At 36.6% G+C, this 13692-nt stretch overlaps 4 protein-coding genes across 4 annotated transcripts; 1 reads left to right on the top strand and 3 right to left on the bottom strand.

The window, feature by feature from the left end:
- Positions 1-1094: 1094 nt before the first annotated feature.
- On the top strand, positions 1095-1841 carry PHYBLDRAFT_59335 (Homeodomain-like DNA binding domain-containing transcription factor; the record flags this gene model as incomplete). Its single annotated transcript, XM_018440474.1, has 2 exons — positions 1095-1155; positions 1579-1841. 2 exons carry the CDS (start codon positions 1095-1097, stop codon positions 1839-1841), a joined length of 324 nt encoding a protein of 107 aa, XP_018293844.1.
- A 1534-nt stretch (positions 1842-3375) lies between these two features.
- On the bottom strand, positions 3376-3606 carry PHYBLDRAFT_103465 (hypothetical protein; the record flags this gene model as incomplete). The annotated part of the gene is made up of 1 exon (XM_018427767.1): positions 3376-3606. A coding segment is annotated over one exon (231 nt), but the record flags the coding sequence as incomplete, so codon positions are not given.
- Positions 3607-8944: 5338 nt separating this feature from the next.
- On the bottom strand, positions 8945-10814 carry PHYBLDRAFT_97230 (hypothetical protein; the record flags this gene model as incomplete). The annotated part of the gene is made up of 3 exons (XM_018444014.1): positions 8945-9580; positions 9713-10447; positions 10584-10814. Coding segments are annotated over 3 exons (1602 nt in total), but the record flags the coding sequence as incomplete, so codon positions are not given.
- Positions 10815-11764: 950 nt separating this feature from the next.
- Positions 11765-13681, bottom strand: PHYBLDRAFT_59339 (hypothetical protein; the record flags this gene model as incomplete). The annotated part of the gene is made up of 1 exon (XM_018440475.1): positions 11765-13681. One exon carries the CDS (start codon positions 13679-13681, stop codon positions 11765-11767), a length of 1917 nt encoding a protein of 638 aa, XP_018293847.1.
- Between the last annotated feature and the right edge of the window lie 11 nt (positions 13682-13692).

Consider the following 13692-nt stretch of genomic DNA (forward strand, 5'->3'; position numbering starts at 1 on the left):
TATATTGTGTTGATTAAACCCCCGAAAAAATAAAATGAAAATTTTCTTCTGCTGGAACAAGAAGTGCACAGACCAACTTAGAGTAACCTGAAAATTGCCGTTATTGAAGCTTGTACTCTGTCTTTAGAGTTGTTACTACAACTGATCAAAGTCAAGTCTTTCTTTACTTCTTTACTTCTTTACTTTGCTTCATTTTCTTTTGATTTACTTTACAAGAAAGTTGGTTTTTGTTATCTAATGACTGTTTCTTATTGGCTGTCCCTTCCGTTGTATAACAGTTACACGATTACAGGTTAATATAAATTATAACCAATAGAAAGAGAAAACATGTACCAAAGTAGTAAAAAATCATATTGACTATCGGATGTTTTCCCTCTTCTTTGTTATCTTCAATCCACATATAAATATTAGCAGCTCATGAGAATTTTTTCTTGTTAACAAAATGCCAGACCACTTATAAACCCCAACCGTAGTACTACAGTTTAATATTAGGCCCAGGCAATTTTTTTGTTGTTGGACGGACTGCTGTGTAAAGCGTATCAGCCAATCGTAACATAGTGATGTTATAGGAGATAGAGGAACTAACCTGCAATAAATTCTACTGACTATTTATTGCTAACATGTATAGAGTTTTTGATGACTGGCAGTGGACGCTTTCGTAGCCGAGTAAGCTGACCCTTGTTACTTTATAGTAAATTATCGTTGGCAAGTTTGCACCTTCCATTATTCACCGATGTGATTTGTGAGTGGGGAGAATATAACGGGTGTCATATATCTTACCACCATTTTCACACTTCATTTGTATCAAGTCAGGTTTATATCCTGAAGAAGATCGAGCCATATAATGCAGGTACAAAGAATCAGGTGCTATTATTCTTTTAAAAAATAAATATAAGATAAAATAAAATATCTTTTGTGTGTGTGTTTAAAAGAGAGAAATGAGCGGGAGATATATATTGAATACGCAAGTAATATTCCCATTGTATTCATAAATCAATTATTCTTATTGTTATCCTTTTAGCTATTTCGTCTACTTCCTGCTAATTAGTCCTATTTTTTTATATAGTGAGAGTAATATTAATGTTTTCAGAAATATGACTATATCGAGAGCTGATTGCATCAGACATCATATCATTGAACATATTGATCGTGCAGGTATTAGTCTATTGGATCAAAATCACTAAAAACAGAATAATTGATCAAACTCGTATCGCTTGGGTCTGTATAAAATAAACGAATCAAAAAGAACTTGTGTGTGGCAGCTAGAGACAATTAATATCTAATATTCCCAGAGATATTACAAAGCTGTCCTGCACATATATGATAATGTCAGTACCTCAATATATATATACAGTCTGAGAAAGAAACGTTTCGCACCCTAGCGCGCTGTTTGGACATTTGCTTTATAACCTATATTTTATATTTCTCAACATCTTAAAAAACTAATTAACATATCTACCATAATTCCAAATACATAAAAGAACAACTCTCATGGTCCCTATAACATGCTTTAAGATTCGACGAAAGGAAAGATTCTTGGTCTTTAACTTGATGGAAATAATGCTGCCAGAATTTCAGCCAAGCTGAATGTACCCAAGTCAACAGTTCAATGTTTTTTAAAGAGATATAAAGAAAGAGGAACTGCTGATAACAGAAAGTCTTCTGGAAAACCACAGCTTCTCACACCTAGAGATAAAAGACGTATTGTTTCGAATATCAAAAAAGACAGGTGGTCAACTTTGGATGATCTTGTTGATGATGCTAGTGCTGACACGGGAAAGAATGTCAACAAGGTTACCGTGCGTAAAGCTTTACACAGCATGGATTTTTATTTGCCGTAAACCTGTATCAGAACCGTTTCTTACTAAGGCACACATTGCCAAACGTCGAGCTTGATACAAAACTGTGCAAGGCTGGAATAGACAGTGGGAAACTGTTATCTGGAGTGACAAGTCAACATTTGTGCTATATAAGAAGAACTCAAACAGAAAGCTCTGGGGCCAAGCTGGTGAGAGGTTTGATACGAATCACTTTGTTCCGAAGGTGCAAGGAAATGGTTGATTGGTTATGGTCTGGGGGTGTATCTGGTCAGGAGAACTTAGTCCACTTATTTTTGCAGATGAAAACATGGATGGTCCAAGATATGTAGAAGTTCTTCGAGACCACTTTCTTTCATTTTTGCATGCTCTTCTTGTACCTAGCAGCGGTGGCTACAACTTCCAGAAAGATTATTTCAGGGCTCATAAATCAAAAGTTGCAGGAAAGCTCAAGAAAGAACATGGTATTGATGTTTTGGAATGGCCATCCAACAGCCTTAACCTTAGCCCCATCGAGAATATACGGGGAATCATTGATAACAGAGTCAGAGCAAGACGCCCCAGGCCAAATTCTCTGAATGAGCTTAAGGCTGCTTTGTTGGAAGAGTGGAACAAAATATCAGCAATAACTTGTAGGAGATGCTGCTTGAATATACCAAATCGATTGGCCTTACTTAAGAAAAAGAAATTTAAACAAATTAGCTGCTAAAGCTACATATTTTTCTTACATTATTAATATATATGTTTTTCACTTTTATTCTTCCAAGTATTATATTTCAATGCGTATTGTGCATCTTTAGAAGTGAATTTGAAGTTGTGGTATCTTCTTTACTATTCATAGTGGATGTTAAAATTGGCGAAACATTTCTTTCCGGTACTGTATTTTCTGTTTGCTAAACAGATGATTCTGATCTTACTTTCTTTAATAATATAAATATAATTTCAACTGGTATTCCTATTTTCTGAAAAGAAATGGATACTCTCATCAATAACCTTTATAATAACTTATATTTTATCTTAAAGGCAGTTTCTGAATAAAAGGTAAATGAGAATAATATGCTAAAAATGCGGAGAAAATACAGTATCAAAGCTATGAAAAAAAAATTAAAGGTATACAATATAGACAAAAAAAAAGGTCTATTTAGCGAATGCAGAAATTGGAGTATGATATTCATCTTCATCTGTATCACTATAATCCTCGTATTCATTACGTATGCAAAGATCACCATCTTCTTCTTCTTCACCGTCCCCAATTGACACAGAGACTAAATGTATAACAGCATAAGTTACCTAAATACATTGTAGCAGAATGAGACTTACCATCTGTGTGTTCCTCTAATCCCATAATGGAAGAAGGAGCACTGTCCATATAGGCCATACTGTTTCGATGGAGCAACTTATGTTCCTCACATGTAAAGCTATTATCTTGGCTTTTAATAATTGGGTCACTTTTAGAGACCGGAAAATCAAAGCTGTTGTTCTGAGTAGGGTTCATAATACTAAGATATTGAGGAAGATTACTAGTGGCTTCAATATCAGGTTTTGTACTTTTGCTTGTAGAGAATATCGCATCAAATTCATATATGAATAAAAAGAATATCCCAACAGGAATCTTTAGAGTTGGAGAGAATACTATGCCAATGTTATGAAGCGTCATTCTGTTTACATCAGAATTCTGGACAACCCGGATCAAATGGGCAGTCAGTGCTCGTAGTAATGTGTAGTTTTCTATAGGAAGAATAGAGACTAGCCTTTGAAGCTCATTTACACGTTCTGCACGATCAACAAGATCTATCGTAAACATTGTATAAATATTATCCTATTGTTTTGTCAATAACACATACCAATAACAGACATGAACTTGGGTAATAGCTCATCGGTAAATACATGACATGGGAGTTCACGAAGCCATAACTTGAGTAGTCCGGCAATCCCATGAATATCGTGAAATTCATTTAACCCAATAAAGTCTATATCGCCCTCTTCAAAACATTTATCTCCAAATTTAAAAAAAAAGCAATACCAAAAACATATACTCCTTATTATACTTCACTTACTTTCATTAAATCTGCTCCTTAGTGCTTTTATCTTGACAGCACTCCCACTCAACCGATAAATTCCTTCTTCATATATTGCCTTTTGCGTTTCAAGGTAATCAATGCATCGATACACTATAAGTGGAAGCCTGTATGTGTTTGATACTTTAGATATTTCTACCGCATTTAGAAGAGGAACTCCAAACACTTGTTTAGACGTATTTTCTAAAGGTATCTTGCTTTGGTGGCGTCCAACTTGCTTAAGCACAAGCTCGCCATTCGAACCTTCGGTTGCTTCTGGAACATTTCGAGATAAGAAAGCACGGAAAGCTATCTGACCATTGATTAAAGGTGTTGATGAAGGAGCACTCGTCCCTGATTTGGCCTGTGTGTCTGTGGAGCTGGCAAAAATCTTTTTGGCCCAAAAGGTTCGTCTGTTTGTCTTTTGCTTTATCTTCTTTCCATCAATATCATAACAGTATTGCTCGGTGGATGTCTTTCTTTGGCTAGTGTATGTCCCCGGACCAAAAAACGATTCCGTGCTTGTTTGACGAATAGAAGCATAATCTTGGTAATGTGCGTTGTCTTTACAATGAATATTAGCCTGGTCCAAGCTTGACCGTTGTAGCAATATAGGGTTTCCAACAACAGTGTTTCCAAAAGAATTGTGGGAGTGTGTTGACAGAAGATTGGTCTGCGCTAATTCACCGAGAACAAATGACATATCCGAATTTGAGCGAAATGGACGATGGGCAGCAGAATAAGTTTGTTCACTTCCAACAAAGCTTTTATGGTGATTATTTTCAGGTTCGATCATTGGCTCTTTTACGTCTGGACCAATAAAATCTACCCCATCTCTTTGAACGTATATCTGTTCTGATCTCCTTGGCAAGTGTTGAGTATTGGCTATTACGTTGGTATCACATTCGGCATTGTATGTATGACTGTAGTTTTCATTCTGGCTTAAAGCCTTTAGCCATTCGTCGCGCTCGGTATCCGACTCAGCGCACAGTATGTGGCGATGTACTCCATTGGAAGATGTCTTTCGTCTCTCGAGAAGTACAAAACAATGTCTAAACATATTGTAGTCGCTTGTATCAATTGAAAGCTTGGAGCTCTGACTTTCAACTAATATATCTGCAACATGAATAATGCCAAGTAAGGGTCCCCCATTCTGTACAAATCAAAGCTTAAAAACATTAATATATGAGATACAGCCATATAATATATTAATAAAACATACGTTCTCAAAATACCGAAGTTCTGAGCCATTCAATATAAAGTATCTTGTCTTCCATCCACCGAAATTCTTCCCGCGTTTGGTGAGATAACCTTGTTTACAGCCAGGCAGCTTGTGGAATTTTGGTGAGTCAATTTATCTATATGTTTTTCAAGTTTTCTTTTGCTTACTTGCGCTGTTTGCTTATCAATGCTTACAATATTGGAGTTAAGAAACAAGCGAAGTTCTGTACTCTCAGGCAGCATCATATTGATAGCATTTTGTAGATATTTTTCTACAGCAATCTAAAAATACATAAAATCAAATATCAATGTATATAATTATATATATATATATATGTTTAATATCCTTACCTTTCTCTTGTCTACTTTACTAGGTGCATGAGTTGTAAAGAGACCCTTTTCGGGTAGTTTACCTATCTTTCCGTTTCTTCCACGTCCTTGCCCTCGCAGCTACCGTTATTATTGTTTTCCAACAATTCTATTAATCTATATTCTTTAAAGCGTCTGAATAGCCTTTACCTGTGCATCTAAAGCCAGGAAGTCTGAATAGAGCTTTTCAATTTTCCAGAGCTCTGTTATTTCTCTAGATACTTCTTTTGATTGTCCCACAGATATTATAAAAGAAACGAGTTTTTTTCCACGCTCGTTTGTTATGATATTAGACCCAACGACAAACACACGTAGACTAGGTTCCGTATTTTTGGATGATAATGTTTCTTCATCAGAACTTGCTGCACGAAAATCATTTTCTTTTGTATCATAGGTCATTGTAGTTGCAAGCTGAGGCTGGGAAAGAACTCGCCGAAGGCCTTTTCCAGGATCAGTATGGTCTTCTGTCAAAGAGTATTTTCGAAGACACTTTAAATATGTAGACAAAAATAATATCGGCAAAAATGATAAGAAGCATATAAGCGTGAGTATATTATAAATTAGCTACTTACTGAAACATATTGGCCGGTGCTTCGGCTGCTTACATTCTCATATTCGGCAGACTTATTGTGTGCCACAAGCGACGAAAATTTCTCGTTTTCTGTTGGATCACCTAATAAAAACATGTTTCTCGACGACACTGAATTTCGAGAGATGCTTCGTCGGGTTTGTTTAGGAACTTCAGGTGCATTCGAGCGATTGTAAGTAGGTGCTTGACTGCAAATAGTGCTCGTGCGTTTGTATAGACTGTCAAGTAAGATACCCGGAGATGTCGGAGACTTATTTTCTGGGATAATACCGATTGGCACTGTAGAAATAGGCGTGATTCCAGGCTGAGGTGCTGTCAATGGTCTTGCTTCATGGCTCTTGCTTGTACAAAGAGGGCCTAGACGAGAAATCAAGGACAATTAAACACTAGATCAGGGTGTATTTTGATCTATTGGGCAACTATATTCATGTGATATACCATATGTTATTGGCTCGCTATGATGAGATAATATTGCTTGTTTGGCTACAGCGTCTCTTAAGTTCTGGCGGAAAGGTGAGCGGGGAGGAGGTACGGGACTGGTGGGTGGGTCTGGTTTATCGATGTTCAGCGTGGGCTGTACAAACACAAGCCGATGAGGAACACTCTTGGAAGGCTGAATCGGCAATTCTGGCAATGGCGATGTGCTTTCTTGTCTTAGAAATTCCTTAAGACTAGAGCATTCCTTTTCCCATTTTCGATTTCTATTCAAAAGGTCATCACGATCGGCGGTCATCGCGGCCAAATCCTTTTCGAGTTTCTTAATGACAAGTCGCTGTCTTTCAATAATACTAAGTAGGCGGCCATCCTGAGCCACAACATCACTTGCAATCTGTACAATAGGTATAACCTCAGTCATTCCAAAGCTCTTTGTGTAATACAAAGTCTAATTAATAAGATTTCACTAGAGTTGTATTCTTTGGTAAAGAAAAGTAACAAGTAAATAAGAGTAGGTACAAAGGGGGATGAGGGGGAAGACTGGCAAGGGATGAATTCAGGAGATATGAAGAGAAAACTGTACACATCCAACGTGTTTCAGCATGTTTACAACCGACTCTTAGGGCTAAGTCGCTGTTTAGCTCAAGGTTTAGAAGGCTACTGTGAGAGTACCAATCTTTTCAATGATGCCCGCTCTATCTATTGCTCATATCTCTTTATTTGGAGGGAAAATGCGGATAGTCTCAAATACAGAAATCTTAGTGTTACTCTATCTGGAATATAAAAAAAGTAGTAATAATAATAATAATAATAATAATAATCCACAGGTTAGGTTAACCTACTGTATTTTCACAATTATAAACACACAAGGATATATAACGTTTATATAAAGCGCAGCTTTGTGGATCAAATGTTTGAATCTTAAAAATAAAGAGAAAAACGTATAAATACCCTGGGATTATGAAGAACATGAAAAGTGACTGTAAACTAATATATCTAGAATCTATTGATGATACCATCAATATCAAAAGACTGTGTTATTGATAGTATATTATATTTTGATTGAAATGAAATGAAATGAAACGGTAGTAATTCATTAATCCTGAGATATATCAGTGATCTTCAAAACATAAAAAAATAAAGCGCAAAAATAACAGCCCTACAATCAAGCTTACACCTATTTAATTCATTAGACAACTTAAGAGTATACACTTTGAGATGAGTAGAAAGTAGGCATATAACTGTATGCGAATCATTTGCATTTGCATTTACATTCACATATACGCATATCTCTCCTTTCTTTACCACTCATACTGTTAAGTAAGATACTCGTTTTAAGAAGGGATTTACATGAGCACAATTAAGGCAGGGGCTAAATATTGAGACTGTAAAAACTTGCTATGCTAGATATCCACATTTGTATATTATTCTTGGAGAATATGTTACTTGTTGCTCAAAGATAAAAGAAGAAAATATACACACGCACATTTAAGTATCAATTTTTTGTATACTTTAATATTTACTAAAGTACAACCACACTAATATTATTTCTTATCTGTTTGATATGCTGTCTTTAATAGATAATATGAGATACAAATATGATACAAATATATATCTGGAATATCCGGTATTAAATATAAGCCAAAATACTGTGGTTATTACCCTCTTTGTATAGTGTTGCCTTTTAATTAAAATATTGTTCTTCAATGTTTATTTATAGGATAAAGGACTTTATATGTTTTCTTAGAATTTTAGATACTGAAAAAAAAACGACCTTCCAGAACTAAGAGGTTTCATTGTACTATGTATCAATATAAGTTATATTCCGTGTCCCTGAAAACCAATATGCCAAAGCCTCAAACTTTTCCTAATATCGTACATCCCTTTATGTCTTTTATATTCGTTGTATTTATTAGCATATGTATACTACATTATTTAACATGGCACTCAGTAAACCAATATCTGGCCATAAGATCAAGTCTTGAATGCGGAATCATGAAGAATTTCTTATCATGTTTTAACAGAAATTGACATTATTTAAATACTACTAGACAATTAAAAATCTGTGGCTATTGACGAATCACACACACACACATGTACGTACAAGAATATTCATAATAAACCACAACAATATAATCAATCTCCAATTAATAAGATAAGTAATAAGTAATAATAAAACTAATATAAAAATTATGAAATTTATTCAGAAATCAAAGCATTTAAAATCACTGTATAAAAATTAAACAATAAACTCAATTTTTGTCATATATATCACAACTTTTCTTTTTTTTTTTCACTTACCAAATAGAAAGCCACTCTTCATCGCGTTTATTCTCACCAAGCCAGTTTCTGAGTTCAAGGAAGATCCAAACCTTGATCCAATGGGGCGAAAACGGACTTTGCTTGACATCCTTCATGCCTTCAATAGTAGCTTGTCCATGATCCTTGATACTGTATTCACGAAGAACAGGTAATGCCATTTTGAAGAGGTCTAGTCCTGGGTCTAGCTGGCGACCAATACCTTCAAGAAGCATAATGCTGACAATCACATTTACAAAGTCTCCCTCTAGTTTTACGTGATGAGACCGCACCATATTCATTGTTTCGTTTAAAAGACCACCAATCCTCACTGCACCAAGTTTAAAGGTATTCTGTTTCAGTCCAATAATCAAATTTTGCATGCGTAAAGCAAAGATATCAGAATTGATAACCAGCTCTGGACTTCGACAGCGTTCGATCATAAGTTCACCAGCCTTATATCCGTCAAACTGAGCAATTGCTTGAAACAAATCAAGAAAGTTTCTTCGATTGACATCATCCAGCTCATTAACAAGACCGGTGTCAATAAAGACTAAACGAGGAGCATAACCTTCACTCTCAAGGCTGTCGAGCTCTTTTCTTACTGCCTCAGGGTCATGTCGTAATGCCATAATCTTGTCTACTGCTTTGTCTCCGTCATCTTTAAGCTCTTTTCCTGTAATATTTGACCATGCCTTCCGGAGAGGATGATATGCCGATGGCTTATAAAACTTAACCATGATGTTTCCGGGATGCAGATCCGCGTGGACAAAGTTGTGGAAAATGAGCATATGCTAAGCAAGTACTTTGTATAAGTATGTGTACAATAGGAATATGCTTATATCTTACTAGAAACACATCAAGTCCTAAAAATTCAACATAAGAATATCGCTCAATCAGTAAATGAGGTATACAGAAATATCTACACAAAACATCTTACCAATATCTGCCAATTTATGGTCATATATTCCCACTTGTTCACCCATTTTTTTCGCATACGCTGCATTTTCAAGAAACATACTCAATGGTATTCCATTCTCATATTCCTCAATTAGCATATCTTTTGTTGTGAAGCCTAAAAGAGGCTTCGGAAATTCAACCCGGAGAGAATTACAAAAAAGCTCGTTGAATCGTTCCAAGTTACGCCCTTCTATTCGCAGATCCAGTTGGTCCTTCATCATTGCTCCAAACACTCGCACTTCGTCTGGTAAAGATAGCCAGTGGAAAGTGGGAATAAATGTGAGAACTTGTGCAAAAAAGTTCATAATTTTGAGATCACGATTGACAATATTATAGGCTTTTGGATGTATGACCTTTATGGCCACTGTTGTATGCATCGTGCGCTGTTCTCCATTTTTATCCGTTATAATGACCGTATCTTTAGACATATTATCGTTTATAAGTGAGCTCTGATCATCAGGGTGACCATTGAGGATTTCTGGATATAATGTTGCCTTGTAAACTTGCGCAATTGCACCTACACCCAAAGGAGTAGGATCGAATGAGCTAAACACACTCTCCATGCTTTGACCGAATGCAGCTTCTATAACCCGCTTGGTGTGTGAGAACTGATGTGGGTCCACTTGAGAATGTAACCGTGAAAGTCGAGTACAGAGAGCGGATGGGAAAAGGTCTGTGCGAGAAGCAATCCATTGTGCAAGCTAAAAAAAGAAAAGAAACAGAAAGGCCATCGATAGTTATAGTCTATAGTTTCTTATATACAACTTATACCATCCACACTCCTACTCAAGACATATTTTCTTTATATAATTGTTATTTATGCGTCCAGGTGCTGACCTTGATAAACGTAGGTCCTGCTCTTTCCATCTCCATTGCCACGAAATCATACCACCACAGAGTTCCTGAACGATTTCCATCCTTGGTGCGCTTTCCCAGAAAAACCACCGGTGCCGATAATGCAACGGGTACAAACAGCAACAGAATATGAGTGAATCGTCGCAAAGTCAACAGTGGCTCAAATATCCAATGGTCCAACAGTGCAAATATACGGCTACATAGCCTTACTAAGTGATGGCTTGAAGGCTCCTTTCCAGCTGCCTCTATCTCAGAGGGTGTTGCACGAACAGAGCTTGGTTTGTTGTGTAAATGGGAGAGAGGTATTGTAGGAACAATACCTACTGTACAAAGAATGTTGGAATGGTGATATTTTCTTCCGAGAATTGGTAAAGAATGCGTTGCTCTGAACGAAATGTGTACTTTATGGCATGAAGTAAACAATGTCGACTGAGAGATTGTTTTGTTTCGGGTCACATTTGGGCATATGGATGAGGTAAGACGAGTACGATGCAGAGAGAAGTTAAGAGATGAGCGACATGTTGGTCGAGTAACAGCATAAACAAGCCTTTGCATCGTCAGTCGAAATTTTATATGAGCATAAATATAGCTGCGGCAAAAGTAATACCTATACACGGCGTGGTGAATTCACAGTTTAAATTGGGACGGTTACAAAGGATACTATGAAAACATGAAATTTTATAGAGACAAATTACGTATTGATAGCCCCAAATCAAGTAAGCCCTTGTCTGTAAAAGAAATCCCTTTATCTTAAATGCTACTTTAAGTGTGAGGCTAAATTTACTAGCACATTGTCTATTCAACATTGTTTTAGAGTGTAGTTTTAGTCTTAATCCAAAGCTTTGAGAGAATATTAACTGGGCTCACAGCTTTTTATTATCATAGAGACATTTCAATCTCAACTCAATTGTAACTGACACATAATCATTGTCCACGAGCGTAGTATCAGTAAAAGAAGAGCCCAAAAGTTCAGGGATACAAGTTTAAGTCTCCAATGTACTGTATTTAACTACGTTTTTCTGCAGCTAGTATATAACCTGGTTATTTCTATCACATAACTCAAAGCGAATATCAAGCCAAGACTCAGGTACAACAGTGTATTTCCTCCGTTAGCTATTTACATATCTCGCTTTAAATTTGGCTTCGAAGACATGTATTTGTTGTCAAAGTTTTTTGGCATATATCCTACTCCATACATTGTCTTTACGGACAGCTTTCGCATTTATAACATATTTGTTAACTTGAGCGAATAAGAGCGTGGCTTGACCCCGAGGAAGATCGTATTCCCAATCATTTCTAACAACTAGCCCTTCTTTAGAGCGGTTTACTTGTACTTGATCGAGAGATTGATTGGATTGAAACTGAAATGACTTGAAATATTCTTGGGCCCGATCTTTTTCTTCACTGCTTAGCACTCGCATGTACCCTATCTTGCATTCATTTCTCCAGTCATACGAAACTTCTTCACCATCCCAATAGGTATGAAACCATACAGTTTCTGCACTAGTTTCAGGAAGACTTGAGTTAGGAATGATAATCGATCGGTTTTTCGTCGTGTTATCATATAGTAGAGGTGAATTAACAGTAGAAAAACGTATGAGGTTAACAGCGCTTTCATTATTGCAGATGTCGTCTTGTGATCCATAAAAAGATACGTGATTCAGTTTCAGTAAGGCCAAACAAGTATAAGACATGTCGATAAATATTGTGCCGGTATCTTGAGAAAGAGGACCAACTACTGCCACATCAACCAGGCGCATATACCGAAGCCGTCTGCAACGCTCTGAAATATACTTGAATAGAGCCGAATTGGCTCTTGATTTAATGATATGTATTAACTGCAGATCGTGCTTTTGGATATCAGATTGTATATTTGAATCAATAAATACTCTCTTGGCTTCCAGCTTTAACTTCCTGAGTGCAATACAATTATCCAGGATTATATTAATTGCTATCGAACTTGGGAATACATTTATATCTAGAGACACTAAGTTTGGGCAGACACCGATAGATACTGGAATGTTGGTTGGATTAGATATTCCAGTGGAGCCATTGATTAAAAGCGTTTCAAGTGTGCTTGAACAAGATTGTAAACAAGCAGTAATGGTTTTTTCCAAAATTTCTGAATTTTCAAAGCATGTTCCTAGATTGTATTCTAGACTTTTGAGAGGTACCCCAAACCGACCAAATAGATTCCAAAATGCAATATGGGTTGAGTTTGTTTGCGACACACCGTTAACAACAACTTTATTCAGCTGTTTGAATGCCGAATGAAGTTTAGTGAACATTTCAAAAGCTTCTTCTTGAAATAGCTCAGAGGCAGGGAGATCGGTACGGTCAGTCCATTCGAGGGTATGTATTTTCGTATATTTACGGGCAAAATATGCTAGCCAGCGAAGATCCATATTATTTATACGTGTCTTTAATACTCTCAGGTTTTCTGCAGGTTCTACCAATTCAATCTTGTCCAATTCGTCAGGATCAAGGTTAGCCAGAGATATACTCAATGATAAGTACTTTAGTCGCGGTAAGTATTTGTGAAGGGCTTCAATATCCTGGAGACGGTAAAAATCGGATGTTCCCCAGGCAGTCCATATATATTCAAGGCGTTCAAGATTGGGTAATCCGGAAAGAATATCAAGTAATCCTTGGACTTCATCCTGTAGGCTAAGGCCTGATACACATATTTCCAAATGTATTAACGAATTCCATAGCCTCCAGTCTGTTAGTTTTACATGATCGGTTGCTCGAATGCTGCCGTGTGGAGCATGTAGAAGTTGAATCTTTTGGAAGTGTTTTTGAAGGGCCTGTAGTTGTTCTGCTTTTGTACTGAGCCATCGAGACAGAAATAGTGATCGTACGCGATCTCCATTTTCTTTAAAGGTGCTCTTCTCTTCATCTACTGAATTGCATATCGGAATGAGGCTTCTCTGATCGTTTATATGGATTGTCTTCCATAGAGATTCACAGAATGGTTCTTTCCAAACGGAACATACAGTCATGCAAGACAATTTGTCTTTAGCTGTGAGAAAGTATGCAATGTTAAAAAGTATTTCGAAAGGTATTTCTGGCAATCCCATGAGAAGTAAAT

This window comes from Phycomyces blakesleeanus (assembly GCF_001638985.1).
Source record: "Phycomyces blakesleeanus NRRL 1555(-) unplaced genomic scaffold PHYBLscaffold_6, whole genome shotgun sequence".
Classification (NCBI taxonomy): Eukaryota; Fungi; Mucoromycota; class Mucoromycetes; order Mucorales; family Phycomycetaceae; genus Phycomyces; species Phycomyces blakesleeanus.